We start from the raw sequence: 19,554 nt of genomic DNA, 5'->3' as shown, positions 1-19,554 counted from the left end.
AGGGGTGGGCAACTAATTTTTTTAAGGGGCCGCATAAGAAATTGGCACTGGTGGAGGGCCAAACCTAATTCTGCTCAGTATTAATTTTGGACCTGGGAAGGTCTAGAAGTATGAAAACATATAGAAAACAAAACACCTGGCCCCAGGAATATTGAGTACAAATGCTCATGAAATAGGACTGGGCAGCCATGGGTGTTGTGACGGAACCGATCCCACACTCCGATTGAGTGCTTCCGTCAGTATATCCCGCTTCCTCCAATCTGACTCCAATCAGATATTCCAACCGCTTACAAGCCCAAAACAAGACGACACTTGCTTAGCTGCTCAACATGGACTCAATTATTAGAACCAAAATGACAAGTATTTATAATACAGTAGAAGACTAAAACCTAACCTAATTAGCATGAGCTAATTATCTAAATCAACACTCAGACTAGTTGACTGAGGGATAAGACTTTTCGGCTCCTAGCTCACTATCAATCAGGTTAATTAGCACCAACAACAATAGGTGAAATACTCTTTAGAATCTGTGTCAAGCCAGACTAGACTCATTTACATTATACAAGACAGACAGTTGATGATATTAGCTTCTAAGAGTTTGTGTCCCAATAGTGTGATTTAGTCTATTGCTAACATGGCATTTACATATCCAGAGTCTACGTGTCTTGGGGGGAACACGGACCTGAATCCAAGTAACACCACCTCAGGGGTCCCCAGGCATACAGCTCACAAAGAGCACCATTCCCCCAAATGCAAGGGCCCATAATTACAAGGCAAGAGACTCGCATTCAGTCCCCTCCAAGAGCCTCAGTCCCAGCTAGGTCTGTCACAGGTGTGATAAAAAACAGGGGGGGGGGGGGGGCTGAGCCGTGGTTTTACTACCCCCCAGATGCCCACCCAAACTGTAAATTAACAGTCTGGCGAGGCCGTTCACGTGCCATGGAATTTTTTATGTGGGCTGCATAGTTTGGCAGGTAGCAGTGCTGGTCAACCTCACCCTTTGAGTTTCATAGGGCTGCGCTACAACTGCATACAATGCACATGATTGCAGAATGGTAGTACAGCATTATAGGGTTAAATCAGGTGGAAAGGAGTGCCCTCTGAAAAGTGCTGTGACGGGAAGAAGAGCCTGAGATCGACAAAGCAGGGATTCCTGGGGTTTGCAGCATGCAATACAGTAAGAACTTGGCCAGGTAGCAGACTGACGGGAGATCATTCGGAAGTCTCCTAAGCAACGCTCTTCCACCAAAACTGAGCCTCCCAGCTGTGACAATCAGCTCCTCAGGCTCTCTCCTTCCAGTTTTTGCAGCTCTCCACATGGACATCTGTCAGTGTGCCTCCCTAAGCCTGTCAGCTTCCTCAGTGAGGGAGCTGACCGGCTCAGAGATGCATGCTGACAGTGGAGACATCGAGGGCCAGAACGGGATAGCCAAAGGGCCAGATGTGGCACTGGGGGGCAATTTTCCCAGGTCTGATCTAACCCGTCCTGCAAATGTAAGGACAGAATGGGACCAGGGGACAAGAAGTTTTCCCAGAGAGGTCTGCCCACACAGCCACATGTGTAATGAGAGGAGAAGCAGCATATGAAACAGAAAATCACTGGTATGCATTCATTAGTAGATTTCTAATGGCAATAGGAGATTTTTGTTGTAGAAGGTGAACTTATACTTTAAAATAACTCAGAAAAGTTGACTTTATACAGTATGGTCTTGTAGTCAAATTCCACTCCTGCTAAATGTTCGAGTTTTACTTCTGTCAAAATTTCTCTTTTTAAAGCAACTTTATTGTGTATAATAAAACTTATATACAAAACAAAAACAAAAAAAACACACACAAAAAAAAAATGCTACTATGATGATGACAACTTGTCCCTCAAAGTCTGTTGGGAAATGAACACCTCCGTGAGTATCGCAGTCCTGTGTCCCTCATTGTGCGGTGGGTTCCTCTTGCTGACATTCACATCTCTACTGTGTTTAGTGACATGGGTTGTGGTAGATGTAACACAAAAAAAGGGGGAGGAACCCCAAAGGAGTTGAAGGAGGAAGGGAATGAGACAACCTCAGTGAAAGAGCTGTGTTGAATAGAGTGGTAACAAATAGTACAACTTCACAGACTACACGAAAATAAAATAAAGGGTTAAGAGACAACGTTGTCACTTAACAACACACACATTCCTCATGTACACTCACACTGTCTAAATGAATAGCAAAGGTACAAGTCAACATACAGTAAGAGGCCAGGTGAGGCGGAATAGCAGGAAACCACAGTGGTATCAGCCTATAACAGGCAATACACAATGTGGACATCTACTTGCACCATTTACCTAGGGCCTGGTCTGAATGGCTAGTATCAAACACCTATGGTAGGTGTGGGGTTCTCCTTTTCCCGGACAGGCTGGCAGCGTCAGCTGGGAACAACCCAGCAGAGAGTCTTCCAAATAGCTGTGTCTTTAATCCCACTCGGACCACTCAAGGTGAGGATGGGCACAGAAGGATATGTAGTGAGTCCCTGCAGGGGATGCCAGTGTGTCATATTACTTACAGTTCCTCATAGAGAAATGGAAGGAAGTCCAAGCATTTTAGGTTCAGTCTCAAGTTTGAAGACTGTCCCAGTGCCTGAAATATGTCCAGATACTGCAGGTGCAGGTCTAGAGGAGCATCAAGCGCTGTGATGGGAGCCTTGAACTGCCACCAGACAGGCACTGGGACAGTCTTTAAACTTCAGACAGAACCTAAGATGCTTGGACTTCCTTCCATCTCTCTCCCTTCCCTCTAAGAGGAACTGTAATGCCGCGTACACACGTAGCGGACTTTCCGAACGAGCTACTTGCCCACACACGGCACTTTTTCAGCGGACTATCCGCCGTACTTTTGAACTTGTACTTTTGAGAGGATGCTGGGACTGTGACATCATAATGGGCAGGGGCATCATCCGGCGATGTCCCCTATATAAGTCACCGTGCGCCGCGTCCCTGCCATTGTGGCCGGAGACCGCGATGAGGCAACATCTCCAGAAGAGAAGAACAGAAGACGGCGACAGAAGATTGGGCCACCACTTGTAAAAGAGCTAGAAGAAGGCACGGTGGCCCGGCAAGAAGAACCAAAGAGGGGGACAAGACCTCCGAAGTCGGAAGAAGAGGGCGGCGGCGAAGAAGAAAGCCAGGCTCCTCCGCTAGTGAAAGAGCTAGCAAAAGAGCAGAAGATAGCGGAGGAGTCCGGCGAGAAGACCCCCGAAGACGGAAGAAGACCCTCAGAGCTGTGCAATAAACAATTTTAACCCTTGTTTGTTGCGTTTTATTTTTACTTTTTTTCACAGGTGAATGGGTAGGGGTACATTGTACCCCATACTCATTCACATAGGGTGGGAGGGCTGGTATCAAGGTGACAAGGTGCTTTGGGGTGGGAGGGCCACGCGGCCCCCCCTTCCCCAAGGCACCCCCCATGTTGAGGGCACGCGGCCTGGTACGGCTCGGGGGGGGGGGCGCTCGCTCGTCCCCACCACCTTTCCTGGCCGGCCGGGTAGCGTGCTCGGATAAGGGTCTGATATGGACCTGGGGGGGACCCCCACGCTGATTTTTCGGCCTAGGGATTCCCCTTTAAGTCCATACCAGGTGACGGGGCCAGCGACGCATCCTTCGCTGGCCCGGCTACCTGGAGACGCGCTCAAAATGGGCGGACTTTTCCCTGGGCGGGATAAGTCCATTCATTTCAAAAGTACGGCGGACTGGCACACACACGGCCGGATTGTCCGCCGAAATGCGAGTCCGTCGGACAGATTGGAGTGCAAAAATACTTTCTTAGTCCGCCAGACTTTTGGGTAAAAAAAGTCAGCCCACACACAGGGGGATTGTCCGGCTGACTTTTCCACCGGATTGTTTGATCACGTGTACGAGGCATAAGAAATATGGCACACTGACATTTATATTATTTTCGTGTAGTCTGTGAAGTTGTGCTATTTGTTACCACTCTATTCAATAAAGTTCTTTCACTCAGGGTGAGTCTCATTTCCTTCCTCCTTCATAAACTCCTTTGGGGTTCCTCCCCCTTTTCCTGTGAATTTTCTTAGAATCACCAGTGTTTAGGAGTTGAAGGGAGCAGCACCACCGAATATAGCGATACTACATTGTATCACATATCAGGATACCTCTGGTGCTTCTTAATTATTTTTCTTTGTGGTAGATGTACTATTTACACACTTCTTTTGCAGGCATATTTTCCTAATATATGTATATTTTTTTTTTTTTGAACAAGGTCAATTTAACAATGGCAAAATTATGTATAACAGGCATTTCCAACAATGTCCAACACTTGGGATTTACTATTTGAAGAAAGACTGAAGTGTGCTGCATTTCTAAAGGCATGCCAGTGTAGGGGAACATATTTTATTACAAGGTTTAAAGTTTTAAATATATAGTTTTAAAAAAATGGTTACACTGATGGCCCTACCCACTACAGGCTGCCTGTAGAAAAATACAGGAAGGGCGGAGACAAGACCAGTCACCCAGCACAAGCAGGTGGAGATGCAGTGAGCGGTCTTTGTTACAGGAAGCTCCTACACAGAGATAAGGTTTCTTGCTAGGTAACTGTAAAGATCTGGAAGAAATGCACAAAGCGCACCAAGATTCAACAAAGAGTACACATTTCTCTTGTATTTAGACAATATCTGCTTAACTCAGAGCTTTAAACTTTTTTTAAATCCTGGACTCAACCAATAAACGATAAAGAAAAACACTATATATATTCCTTTTTAAGAGTTAGCAGAAATCTAAAAAGGTAGACACAGCATAACTGCCTTATTGCAGTGGTAGAACACAGTTGAGATGGAAGTACGGGGTTCGGGTTGTTGTCTTAAAGCAGCCATGCTTGACAGACATATTATTGTTTTGCTCTTCACATGTCACCCAATAATTGGTGAAAAGCTCAATATGGATCTTGGCACAATACAGAAAAGCAATGCAGGAAACCATTAAAATAAGTCCAGAATGCTTGTCAGGCTCATGCACCTGATATCTACTGTGATATAACTGTGACTATTTATAAAGGTTTAAAATGAAATGTGTTATTTTCAGCATTATTTGAGGAAAACATGTAAACTTGATGTAAAGTAGTAAGCATCAAGAATCATGATTATTTAACTATTAAAATGAAAACCTTGTTCCCATGTATAATTTATAATAACATGGGAGTAGATGGGAGCAGCCATATTTGCTCACTACATACACTCAATTGTCTTCCAGCTTTTTAGTTCTACACAATTGTTGCTTTGTGTGAGCAAATAAAAAAAAAAATTTCTCACTGCACTTTGCAAAAAACGCTTCATCAATGATCGGTTTAAAACTGGTTCTCTTGTTGGCTTGAGTTTTCTACAGAACACCAAGCAATCTCTAGACCAGTGATTCTCAACCAGGGTTCCGTGGAACCCTAGGGTTCCTCCAGAGGTTGCTAGGGGTTCCTTCAGCATTGAGCAATTTCTGCCTCTCAGATAAGTTCCCACTGACACCATTGATCTTTTTAGTTATCTGTGAGGTAATTCTTCCCAATGACCACAAGTGTAAGGACCATTCCTCTCACGACCATCACACAAATGTATCATGAGTTGCAGAGTTCAATTTTTTAGCAGGGGTTCCTGGAGACCGGAGAACTATTTCAAGGGTTCCTCTGTGTTGAAAAGGTTGAGAAAGGCTGCTCTAGACCTTGCAGCCCTCTTTGGACAGGGGAATACCAAACACGAATGACATACAGCAAGAAGGGCACGCCAGCCTAATGTATTGCTAATGATACCATTATAAAAAATAAAAAAAAACATAAAATAGATGGAAATGTCAACTGTAATAGACAATATGGTTCTAGCAGACTAGCACTATATAAGTCAGTCAGTTGATGGGAGGCATTCAGCTTTGAGGTATGAATTGGTGTCTGCTATATATTTGGATGTCATCTGTGCCAATCCAGGGCCACAGGCTGCCGTTTTGGTTTGAGTTCCCTTCTATTTTAGGTTATAAGCCCTACACTCATCTATTATTGTGAGTATAAATGTTTACCACTTTTAATAGTGCATTTTTTGTAATGCATTAGGCTGGTGCACCCTTCTTGCTTTCTGTCATTTATTGTTTGAGATAAAGTGCACAGGGAAGCACTGAATTTATGGCCCTAAAAACTTGTCAAACAAATGTAACAAAACTGTTTCAATGGTATATTTGACAGATGAAAAGGAAGCAGATAACGGTTGTTAATTGTTGGAGTTTACAAACACTCTAAAGTAGTTCATTTCGGATACAGCAAGGGAAGGTTATAACCCCTGTCAGATTTTTGTCCCACTGCAGAGACTTCCCTTCACTTCCTTTCCCACAACCAAACAGGAAGGAAGTGAGACAAAATTCCTGCAAATTAAGGGAATTCCTTGGGGCTCCCAAGTCATAGGCACACATTGGAAGTCTTTCCCTCTATTACTTTTCTGGGGAGAACCCAAAATTTGTGAACTTCTTTACTTTTACTTTCAATGTTAATGGTAAACAGGACAAATAGAGAAAGGGAATCTTCTTAACGGGGGCACAGATCGCAATAAAAACTGACAGGGGTTTTAATCCCTCTCCACTCTATCCAAAGCTAAAAAAAAAAAAAGGTTTGCCTTTAGTTATACTTTAAGCAGCTTGTTTAAGACTGGACAGATATTTTATTGCATTTCATTCTCGGGAAGGTTCCAGTCATTAGCAAGTAATCTATTTACTACTCCAACAGAATCAGCATATTGAAACACTATTTGTATGATCTGCTCCAGTTATTTCCTGCCCAGAAAGAGGGGAATGTTACCAAAAGGATACTTGCTGCAAGGTTCGCCTCTCATATGAAAACTTTATAACATAAAACTAAACTATTTTGTGGTGCTGAACTATGACTAATCCCCAAAGCCTCAGCAAGATTTACAAATAAGAGCCCTTATCAGTTCTTTCATGATTGTCCTACAGCACTGTCAGAAAATAATGACATTCTCTCTTCTTTTTATATGAAACAAATGCAATACAAGCAATTTTACACAAAAACAGTAAAAAAAACAAACTATTTTTGTGTTTGTGCAGACGAGTGTTAGATCGAGAACTGGTTCATAAAAATACACTCAGTTCAATAATAAATGCAATGAAAAATTAAAGTTGAACTGCAGACACAAAAAACATCAATGAATGCAGTTATGTATATTTAAAAAAAAAAAAATCTATATTTTAATGTACAACTAATGGAAGTACCTACATTTGTATTAGTATGAACATCTTTTAATCCCTGTATAACAGAACTCAGAAAAAAGAGTGGTCGGGGGCGTGTCCAGGATGGCGACGTGATCGGTCGCATTCCCCACGAGCTCCGCCGACTCCGCTCCATTTACCCGCTTCCTTGGGCGCCTATCCCCTCTAAACCTGCCGAGAGACAGCAGGATGAGGTGGCAAACCCCTTGGGCACAGTCCGGTAAGGGAAAGAAGCTGAAATTAGGAACAGGAGGAACAACCTCCAGATCATCGGCTTGCCTGAGGGTGCCCCTTGTGGGTGTTTTTTTTTTGGTTTTCTTTTCTTTTCAAGTTTAGATGTTTTATTGAATACTCAATGCATGGCCTTCTGTTTGACACTAAATGGGGTACAAAATTAAGTTTTAGGACAGTCATGTCTAGGGTCCTAGTGCCAGATCTGACTCTTCCATACCCAATTCGCCCTATTTTGGCCGAGTACCATACGCACCATGTCTGCCCTTAACATTATGTCTTGGAACACCAGGGGCCTCAACTCCCCAGTCAAGAGGTCTCTGGAGTTCCAGTTTATCAAAACGCATAATCCCCATATTTGCATCCTTCAAGAAACCCACCTAGTGGGAGGTAGGACCCTGGCTCTGAAAAAGCCATGGGTGGGTAGCCACTATCACTCTACTTATTCCACCTTTGCCAGAGGTGTAAGTATCCTGGTAAACAAATCACTACCCTTTACGTTTTTAGATATGGCGCTGGACCCAGATGGTAGATATATCATTTTACATGTCAGAATTCTCTCCCAAACCTGGTCTATAGTAGGCCTATACCTGCTTCCAGCCTCGTTGACTTTGCTAAACAAGATAACAGCCACACTCGCCGACTTCGGTTCGGACCACATGATACTACTGGGTGACTTTAATGTGGCCCCCGAGCCGTGTGTCCCAACTCCCCTGGTTTGAAAGACTGGGCTGAAACGTACAGCCTCACTGATGCCTGGAGGTGGGGACACCCCCGGACAAGGGCATACACCTGTCACACTACAACACATGGCTCCTTCTCCCGTATTGACCTAATCTTTGCTGGTCAATCAGTACTGTCCAAGGTCAGAGATGTTCAAATATTACCATGGGGAATCTCGGACCATGCTCCCCTCTTGGTAAGCATAGGAGACCCGGGTTCCCCGGCTGGACTGTGGAGACTCTCCAGATTTTGGATCAGGAGGTGGAACCCCAGTTTAGCAGGGAAATGGACGGATACTGGGCTGTTAATCCAGGTACGTCCTCCCCTATGGAGGTCTGGGATGCTTTCAGAGCCTTTGCAAGAGGCCAATTCCAATCCATAATAGCCAACACCAGGAGACATAGACGCTCAGCCCTAGACAAAGCAGAGGCTGCGGCTACCGCCCCAGAGGCGCTATATGTTAGAACGCACGACTCCCAACAGTATATTAGACTACAATCCCTGACTCAAGAAGTTCTGTCCCTTCACACATCCCTGACTTAGAAAAAATTACTTGCACAACCCCAAAGAATATTCAAACAGGTGGAAAGATCAGGCAGACTTCTTGCCTGGCTCTCTAGAGAGCAGTCAGGAGGGTTCAGCGTTCCCCATATTCTTGGCCCTAATGGTGAGCTCCTTTACTCCTCTGAGGAGATTAATCGCTCCTTCGTCACATACTACCAGTCATTATACACTTCAAAGGTGACCTTCAAGGACGACAAACTAACTTCCTACTTAGCTGAGGTGGACGTCCCTGTCCTTACTGACAAATACAGCAAAAGCTTGGATAGACCTTTCACCCTTGACGGGACACTTATGGCACTTAAATTCATGCAACCGGGTAAGACCCCTGGGCCTGACGGGATACCTGTAGAACTGTACAAACAATAACCTGATGTTCTAGCCAACAGACTTCATAAATTGATTACTGCGGCCGAGGTTTTACAGGCGCTTCCGCAATCTATGAGAGAGGCAATCATAATTGTCATCCCCAAGCCAGGCAAGGATCCCACCAGGTGCACTTCCTACAGACCGATATCGTTACTCAACATCGATACCAAAATTCTGGCAAAAATACTGGTGAACAGGTTGAACACGGTCATCGCTGCCTTGGTTCATCCCGACCAGACGGGCTTTATGCCAGGCAGGGGCACTGACATAAACCTCAGGAGACTGTTTACCCACATAGCCAGAGCGAATGCAGAAGGGGAGGGCCTGGTAGCCTCCCTGGACACCGAGAAGGCCTTTGACTCCGTTGAGTGGAGATACCTGTGGGCGGTTCGGTCTAAGTTTGGCTTTGGTGAGAGATTCATTTAGTGAGTGAAGCTGTTATACACAGCTTCCCAGGCAAGGGTCTTCACCAACGCCTGCCTCTCTGAGTCATTCCTGCTGGGCCGGGGTATGAGACAGGGCTTCCCCTGTCTCCCGGCCTGTTCGCTCTGGCTATGGAACCTCTGGCTGCCTTGATTAGAGTGGATGATGAGGTGAAGGGTATACGGGTAGGGAACATACACGAAAAAATGTCGCTATATGCGGACGACGCCCTACTGTACCTGGCCGACTCATCCACTTCCCTTAGGAAAGTATTGACCCAGTTTAATCGCTTTAGTGACTTCTCTGGTATAGGGATTAATTGGGATAAGTCTGAGCTATTCTCCCTATGCCCCCTGACTCAACTTAAATGGGTGGACGAGATTAAATACTTGGGGATAAAGGTGACAGCGGACCTGGGACAATACATGGCACGCAACCTCCAACCTCTAATACAACAGACCACTACCAACTGCGCAGCATGGCACTCGCTCCCTCTGACTCCTGTGGGTAGGGTCAATCTACTGAAAATGGTGCTCCTCCCCAAGTTCCTCTACTTTTTTAGAAACACCCCGATCCACATCCCAAGGGGCTTCTTCAAGAAACTGGAGGGTCAATTTGGGAATTTTGTCTGGGCTTGGAGGTCTCCTAGAGTGGCAAAACAGCTACTTCATCTCCCCCTTTCTGGAGGTGGATTGGCTCTCCCTAACTTCCAAATCTATTACTGGGCCACCGTCTTGGTCAAGGTCAGATGGTGGTTCTCCCAGCCCAGACAGAACCCGGAGATCAGATTAGAGGCAGCCATTCTGGGATCATACGCAGCCCTTAGCAACCTGGCATTTAGAGGTAAACCGGCCGCTCCCGCAGTTACCACCCCCATGAAAACGACCATACAGGCATGGCAGGATGCAAGAGGGGTATACACAAAACCCTTCCATGTGTCCACACATACGCCTTTTTGGGGTAACCCTCTCCTTCCTCATTTCCACTCTCTACCCAACCCCTCAGAGTGGGCCGGGAAGGGAATACTAACCGTAAAGCACATAGTCAAAGAAGGCACAATAATATCCCTTCAGGATATATAGTCCCTGTACTCAATACCAGCGACTTGGACATTCCGTTACTGGCAGCTAAGGCATGCCTTCAGAACCCAATTCCCACAGAAAAGAACGATGGAATCGGACTCAATTGAACGACTCCTAACCTCCAGCATAATGGGTCGACCTCTATCCTCTCTCTAGCTTTATCTAACTGTAGCACATGATACTAAACTGACCAAATCTTTTGAAAAATGGAAAGCTGACATACACATCCTAGATGATAAGATGTGGGAGGAATGCATTGCCACATACATCCCATCAATGATAGCATCGTGAGATAGGTTAATACAACTCAAATTTTTACACAGGGCCTACTTCACCCCGCAAAGATTAGCCAAGATATTCCCCCTGAGAGACCCCCTGTGCCCCAGATGCAGACAGGAAACAGGCTCATTTTTTGCACATGGTCTGGTCATGCCCCGAACGTATTCCTTACTGGAACCAAATAGCTGACAACTTGCCGGAGATGCGAATGGTTGAATATGTTGTGAGAGCTAACCGAGACCTACTAATACTCATGCGACCTCTTACTCCCTTTCTTCTTACCACTCTACCCTAACCCCCCTCCCCTGACCCGTCTTGAATCACTATCTAGTCACCCTATCCAGACTTCAGGCCTAAGAATGGGTTGGCAATACTGCGGTATATTATCCTTTGCTGAAGTTGGGGAGGAACCAGGTGTCTTGATGTATGAATTTGTAACCCTAAACGATTGTGCTAGATTATAACCAATCTTTATATGCATACCATCTGTACCTGAATACCACTGCTTTTCTATGTAAATGAAACTGTAACACTGTTCTGTTTTTCAAGAAAACATCTCTTAAAAAAGAAAAGATAGTGGTCAATACTAAGAGCCAATCGGGTCTTCAGCATGCACTTCAGCTGGTCAGGAAATATGCTAACCCACACAGAGATGACCTCATGGGTCTGTTGTGCTTCTTCACTCTCCAATCACAAGCTGGATATGTCGAGGTGACCAAGCTGCATTGCTTAGCCTTGCAACCCCGAGCGTACGCAAATATGCGGCCGGGCCTGGGCTCCGAGCAGCTGTATATAGCACTGGCTGCGCTGTGCTGCCAGCATAGCAAACCCCTTAAAGGGCCGACAGTAGCTGGTGCCAAGGAGTTAAAGTGGAAGCCCAGCCTATTTCTAACTAGGCTTAAACCTGCTCCCCCCCCCTTATAAATCATATTCTATTCTACCCTGCGAAAGGAAGATGTGTATACTTACCTATTCAGAGAGCAATCCGGTCCAATCACGTGAATTTCTAAGTGGCTGACTTCAGTGAAGAGATCACCGACAATGGCTGCAGATGTCACCAATAGGCTTACTATGGTGACTACTTCTTCCTATAGCAGCCGCCGCATTAATAGAAAGATCTGTCCTCTGCCAGCAGTTGCCGAGTGGGACCATTGCTCCCTGCGTGGAAGCAGTAATCTCTCTGCAGAGGCACAACACAGTACACTCCCTGAATCAGTTTATAGCTATGCATTCAGTAAAGCCATGCTCGTCACTGATTAGAGAACTCTGGCTTTGACTAAGGCTGTCAATAGAAGGTTAGTAAAAACAGATTCCTCCTTCCACACAGACAAGGTGGATGGAGGAATGCATCCCCCCTACTGCCCCACACTGGGACCTGCTGCTGTCAAAATACACTGATCACTGCCTGCAGCTGATTGGCTGCAGCTGCTGATCTTCCAAAACATTTTTTAACATTTCCCTTTGCCAGAAGTCAAATAATAATTTTCTGTAGAGTGGGCAAGACCACACACTGATCAAAATTTGTCCAGTCCCTGCTAACCGGGATGAATTGTATGGGCACATAATGCAAGGGGCGTGTTTGGCTGATACAAAATAATCACTGCTTACCTACAGGGGGTAAGGGACCTTCACTGCAGCATGCTGGCAATTGTGGGCTTTTCTAACTCAAACTGACTATTTTTTAAATAAACATACTGTAATGCAGGCCATTGACGAGTCGAAAAATGAAAGTTCTGACTGTATGATCGTGCCATCGTTTTTTTTTTTTTTTTTTAATAGAATCAGGCACTGGCACTTTTTCAATTGTGGCTTGAAAATCGTATGTCATACCTGGCAAACTAATGGTGTGAAAATGAATGTGAAAATGAACACAAATGTTGTTTGTTTTTTTTTTCGTCTGTGACCTGCATAAGACTTTACACTACTTTGTTTTGGGGCACATTGAATGTACTCAGCTCATTTAAACTGAAACATCATTTGGGTCTTACCTGTAGACTCCCTCATGAGCTGGCTCAGGTCAGGCTGGTTCAGGTCAGCTCAGTAGATACTAACATTGAAGGTACTAACATTTATAGGTAAAATTGACCCTAGAGAATATCCGATTGCCTCTTGGGGGATCAAGAAGGAATTATATCCCCTGCTGGAGCAAATGGGATCATGCTTTGCTGGGGTTTTTTGCCTTCCTCTGGATCAACTGTGGGTATAGGATTGTGTATATGGGTTTGTATGATTCCTCCCCCCCCCCTTTTATCAGTTACCAGGTGGACTTGTGTCTTTTTTCAACATGACTATGTTACTGTACCTGAAATAGTCAAGTCATTAGCCTGACTGCTCTCTAATTCGGTTCTGTAAGTCAAAGGAATGCTGGACAGAAATAGATCCTTTGGCAAGTAAGACATTGCCATGCATATATTTCAATTGTTTATACATTTGCCTGAAGTTTAGCCTTAAATGGCAAGTAACAATTTAAAGGCATGCTATAATATTGCAGAAGTCCAGTGTAATCAAAACTCTTTTATGGTAATGGAGGAGCTTAGACCTCTAATTTCAAGATATTAATTTTGTATCCCCGGTCAAGTACAGTTAGCAACCAGCCCCCCAAGAGACTAGCTGTAAACTGTTTTTCATGAATGGGCAGCTGATGAATTGGCACTGAACAGGAGGGAGGGGCCAGGATCACAGAAGAGAGACCAGAGAAGAGGAGGATCCAGGCTGCTCTGTGCAAAACCACTGCAACAGAGCAGGCAAGTATAACATATTTATTTTTATAGGAAAGAAAAAAATGAGCCTTTACAATCACTTTAATATCTCCCGTCCTGACTGTCCCCCAAATCATTTGCATCTAGCAATAAATATAGGTAAACATAACCCAGCTATTGTAGATCCAGTCTGGATCACAGCACTGTTCTGGTGCAAGTTCTTACCAGCTTTGGAAGACTCCTTTTGGAGAAGACACGGTGCGGACAGCTCAGGTGGAGATGGCCTGAACACCAGCTCCTCATATTGAGCCATTCAACAGTACGGGAGGGCGGTGGGCCATCTTCCTTATGGAGGATAATCAGTTGTTTCTGAGCCCGCACAGCAGTATTCTCAAGCATCTTCTCCAGCTGAAACACAGAACAAATTATGTTATGGAACACAAAGCATAATCCACAATTTCTGTAGGACAGAAGACCACCAATCCATGCTCTACAGAGATACATGAGTCTATTTCTACAGTCATATAAAGCATCAAAACACATAAACTAAAGTATAGAGTAGGGAAAAGTTGGATACCTTTGATTTGTTTTTATAGCGCTCTGTACTCCCCACTGTCTTGCTGGTAATTTTTAACAGAACAGAAACTGATTAAAACGCCACTGGAAGTGAGCAGAAATCTTTCAAAGAGGTCCACTCATCTAACTCTGACACTGACAGCGGCAGTTTTGACCACTTCTCTATGCACAATGTGGGTAATATTTAAGGGTTTTATGGGGAGACATTCCTTGGTAGATTTGCTAGTGTGATTTTTAGAGAGGTAGCCCTGCATTCAAATCACACTTTGATATGATGCAGAATGTATAGTTGTCTTGATGACTGTGAGCTGCCCAGGCCCTAAAGCAGTAACACAACCTCAAACCATAACATTTCCACCATCATGCTTCACAATAGTTATGAAGTTATTCTCCTAAAATACTGTCTTAAGTTTGCAGCAAACATGTCTAGTGTTACTGTAACCAGCTATCTTTAAAGAAAATTTTCAGCCTGAATTAAATGCTGCCTCGCATCCACACCTCCTCCTCTGCACAAACCGGGGCTTATTCCCTTAAAGTTTTTTTTAAATGAAAGGTCTGGCCCACCATCCCTCTGTGCATGTCATTTGCCTAGGCAATTCACTTGCACTTTGTCCACTTTGGCTCCTGGTATATGAAGGTCATATACCCCAGGAGGCTTAGACTTTCTTTGAAAAAAAGAGGAGGGGGGGTGGGGCCAGGACCTAGCAGCATGTCATTGGAGAGCAGCTGGCTGAACTCGTAAGAGCTGGTAGCTTCCCAATGACTATACCAAAGAAGATGGTGGAGCGGGACTGATTGAGGGCAGAAGAGAAGCGGATCTGAGCAGGACAATACTGGATTCGCCAGGGCAGGAGAGGTCCTTAACTGTGCAAGATTGGCAACAAGGTAAGAGGGACAATGGTTTGTCAGGGTGAATGACATTCAAGAGATGGAAGATCTTACTGCAGTCCTTAGTGACAGGAGCTCTGTCCAAACCCAAATGTGGTTTTACTGGGAGGAATGTAAATGCTCAGCCAAATAAAGAATTCTGATCTTTTTATAGACTTTCTGATTTTTAGGTAAGCATTGAGACCACTTATCTGGAACTTGCAGTAGCTGTGAGGTTTCTGTTATACCTCCTTCTGCTCCCTGGGTCATTGGAGGGTGGGGGTTTGAGGGTCAAAAGGGGTGGACTCTTTCCTTTTCCTCATCCCCCACTCCCATTTGCCTAACCTCTCTTTACGTTAACCTCCCTTGCCCTTTTTCGGCGTCCCCTTATTTTTTCTCCGTTTCATTCACCTATTTTAGATCTCTGGTCTGGTGTTCCCTTTGGAAGGAGCTTTTTTTTTTTCCCCCTTACCTCATGTTCCCTCAGCCCCTGACCCTACTTTTTCCCAATCCCTTTTTCAGTCCTAAGATTAGCTTGTTCTTTAGGTCTTGACAGAGTCTCCTGTATCTTGCTGATGTTTATATCTAAATGTTGCTGACATTGTGTAATAGTAAGCTGATAGAATATTATTACGTTTTACATTTTATTTGTACTGGTGAACATCTCTACTAAATAAAGATGAGATGTATTAGAACCCCTGACAGGCTTTTATTTACTGCTGTCTGAGTTCCCTGTCAGGGAGATTCACCCTATGTGTCCAAGTGAATAGAGAAATAGAAGGGAAACTGGTTCCTAGTTCTGTTGACCCTGATGACTACCAGGTATTTTCCTCACTTTGGAGGGATATCCTTTCTTTCTCTTTCTGGTGTGGTTTTGGGACAGGGAGTGAAGGAAAATCACTGCAACAGGACACAGATAAAACAAAACCCTGACAGGTTATAATGCTATATTACTCTATACAAAGTAAATAAAACCGTAGGCTAGGGAGTTGTGGTTTCTTTTTTAAAAGGAAGTATGTCATAAAAGACATGAAAAAAAATGTTAGATGCCTGGCTGTCTTTCTGACCCCTCAACATTTCCACTGACTTAGAAACAAGTATGCGGCTAATAGGTCATAACTTTGCACTGCATGCTCATTCCAGGTCCATAGCTCAAATATTGAAGTCAAAGGATTGGCAAAAAAAATAAAAAATAAGGCAACTATCAATCTCAGAAAGTGGCCATTAGTGGAAAGCTCAAGCATTTATTTAAAGTAATGACAGGTTTCCTTTAATTCAAAGATGCTTTTAGGATGTCTTGTGACGATTCATCCTGATTGAAACCCTTGCGTCACTTGTAGATTCACTAGACTGGTACAGCACATATGGATTTAAAAACCCTTAGCTGCCTACTGATTGCCAAAAGCCACTGCACGCCTAGGCAGGAAGTCTATTAAAGTAGAAATCAAACCAATGTTTGAGATACACAACTCCAAGGCCATCAATATCAGAGCATGATTGACCGTACAGGTTGTCAAGTGCTCTGCGGCTTGGTTCTGCCACCGTGTGTTCTCGCTGACAGTCAGGTCTACTTATTGTGCTGCTCTGTTTAATTATCTATAAATATGAAGGCTTGCGCTGCAGAGCTACACAGGAGGGAAATAGTAATTACAAACTAAACTAAGTACAAATAGGATTTATTTTCTGGAAATGAATACAGATCCGCAGCTGGGGTCGGTACATGTTCAAGCACAAGAGATGAAATGAGGTGCTACATTACAAGAAAATGAGCCTAATATGTTATTGTAAAAGAGAGATTATTATAACAGTACATACCCTACATGAATTGCCTGTGGAGCTTCTATTTAAATGATATCTACATCAACAGCTTGTTCTGAACAAGTACTCTCAGCCCTGTATCCATTTTTTTTAAACTGTCCAACATTATTTATGAAATCCTCACATGCTTTCATGTCATCTTTTGTCTTAAAGTGTATTACCCGAGGTTTTTTTTTATTAACCTCAGAGAAATTGAAATTAGAACAAAACTCCTGTCATGTTAAGGGAAAGAAAAAATAATAATCTTATTGGTTTTTCCATTTTGTGCTAATCTTCTTTTTACCAGATTGAATATATCAGTCTCAAGGCTTGTCAGAGATCAATCACATCTGTCCATTTGTGACTGCAGTTACCATCCCTGCTGCTGTGTATCCTGAGAGCTGAAGTGCGGCTGCAGACCTATACAAGGGGTATCGCAGTGGGAGTCCTTTTGTGTGCCCTGCCTTAGGTCCATCCTATCACCCTCAGCTCCCGGTTGGAACCTCTGCTATGGTGGTCCTCCTACAGCGTAATGATCCAGGTATTATTGGATTCCATCTACTCGCTTATATTTTAGTGGTTCCTTGCCAGAGGGTACCTACCTTAGTATACAGTGGCGAAAATAATTATTTGATCCCCAGCAGATTTTGTAAGTTTGGCCACTTATAAAGAAATTAAAGGTCTATAGTTTTTATCATAGGAGTATTTTAAATGATAGAGACAGAATATCAACCAAAATTTAAAAAAAAATAATATTAAAACAAATGCTATAAATTAAGTTGCAGTTCAGTGAGTAAAAAAGGTATTTGATCCCCAAGCAAAACATGACTTAGTACTTGGTGGAGAAACCCTAGTTGGCAAACACAGACGTTTCTTGTAGTTGGCAACTAGGTTTGCACAGATCTCAGGAGGGATTTTGGTCCACTTTTCTTTACAGACCTACCTCTAAATCATTAAGGTTTCTTGGCTGTCTCTTGGCAACTCAAAGTTTCAGCTCCCTCCATAAATTTTCTATAGCATTAAGATCTGGAGACTGACTAGGCCACCCCATGACCTTCATGTGTTTCTTCTTAAGCCGCTCCCTTGTTGCCTTGGAGTTATGTTTTGGGTAATTATCATGCTGGACGACCCACCCATGACCCATCTTCAGTGTTCTGGCTGAGGGAAGAAAGTCGGCCTGTACCTTTAGCAGAGAAACAGCCCCAAAGCTTGTTCCCACCTCCGTGCTTGGCTGTAGGGACAGTGTTCTTTGGGTTATAGTCAGAATTTTTCTTCCTCCAAACACTGCAAGTCGAGGAAATGCCAAAGAGCTCAATTTTGGTCTCATCTGACCACGGCACTTTCTCCCAATCCTTCTCAAAATCATTTAGATGTTCATTGGCATGACTGTACATGTGCCTTCTTATGGAGGGGGCCTCACTGTGTTTGGAGGAAGAAAAATGCTGACTATGACCCGAAGAACACCATCCCTACAGTCAAGCACGGAGAAACATTATGCTTTGGGGCTGTTTCTTTGCTAAAAGGTACAGACTGACTTTGCCGCATTGAGGTGTGTTAGAAAAGTTTTAAATGTTTATTAACTATTAGACAAACAATAACAATGAGCCTGATTTTTAAGATGACTTCTGAGCACTTTGTTGCAATAACTTGCTGTATCATTTGCTTTAACTAACTCCATAGTAAGTTGCAGGATGATTAGGCTTAACCATATACGGTAGAACAAGACTGTAAAGGAAACGCTAATTAGCCAAAGTACCATTTTGTACCAGGCACGCTATCTGTGTTTCCTCAGCCAACAGAAGCATTATAGCTATATTATTGTAGATATCAGGAGGGGGATGTACATCTCTTTGTATGATTCTTACTGCATCTTAAGACTTGTAAGCATCATCATTTTGTGTGACATATCTGAAATGAATTGTCCGCTTTTCAATGCATCTGGAGTTTGACTGATCACAGGAGAAGAAAAATACTAACAAGGTGCCAAAGGACAGGGGCCATATATTGTAAAATCTTGGATGAGAACCTTCTTCCCCCAGCCAGAACACTGAAGACGGGTCATGGAAGGGTCTTTCGGGATGACAATGTCCCAAAACATATCGCCAAGGCAACAAAGGACTGGCTCAAGAAGAAGAACATTAAGGTCATTGAGTGGCCTAGTCAGTCTCCAGACCTTAATCCTATAGAAAATATGTGGAGGGAGCTGAAACTTCAAATTGCCAAGGGACAACCAAGAAACGTTAAGGATTTAGAGAAGATCTGTAAAGAAAAGGGGACCAAAATCCCTCATGAGATGTGTGCAAACCTGGTCACCAACTACAAGAAACATCTTACCTCTGTGCTTGCTAACAAGGGTTTCTCCATAAAGTACTAAATCATGTTTTGCTTGGGGAGCAAATACTTATTTTACTCAATGAACTACAACTCAATGTATAACATTGTATCATTTCTTTTTTCTGGGTTTTTGGTTTATATTATAGTCTTGATCATTTAAAATACACCTATGATAAAAATGATAGACCCTTAATTTCTTTGTAAATGGGCAAACTTACAAAATTTGCAGGGGATCAAAAAATTGTTTTCCCCACTGTATATACTAAAACCAACCTTAGCTGGCTCCTGATGAAGTGGGCGTTGCCCCCATGAAACGAGTAGAGATTATAGCGCAGTTCAACTATAAATCAAATGTCTCAACAATTATGTCAGCATC

The 19,554-nt window shown here is 43.6% G+C and overlaps 1 protein-coding gene across 2 annotated transcripts in view; it reads right to left on the bottom strand.

The window, feature by feature from the left end:
• The window catches only part of PNPLA7 (patatin like domain 7, lysophospholipase), a 620,671-nt gene that overhangs the window by 148,354 nt on the left and 452,763 nt on the right, over positions 1-19,554 (bottom strand). For both annotated transcript variants that reach the window (XM_077476726.1, XM_077476735.1), the window contains one exon: positions 13,830-14,012. In XM_077476726.1, coding sequence (XP_077332852.1) covers positions 13,830-14,012 — 183 coding nt within the window. The remainder of the gene's footprint in view (positions 1-13,829; positions 14,013-19,554) is intronic.

The sequence above is a fragment of the Lithobates pipiens genome, unplaced genomic scaffold (assembly GCF_037356315.1).
Source record: "Lithobates pipiens isolate NorthernLeopardFrog02 unplaced genomic scaffold, aLitPip1_a1.2 Scaffold_1, whole genome shotgun sequence".
NCBI lineage: Eukaryota > Metazoa > Chordata > Amphibia > Anura > Ranidae > Lithobates > Lithobates pipiens.
Note: the sequence above shows the minus strand (reverse complement) of the source record. Positions and strands in the feature narration are given on the sequence as shown.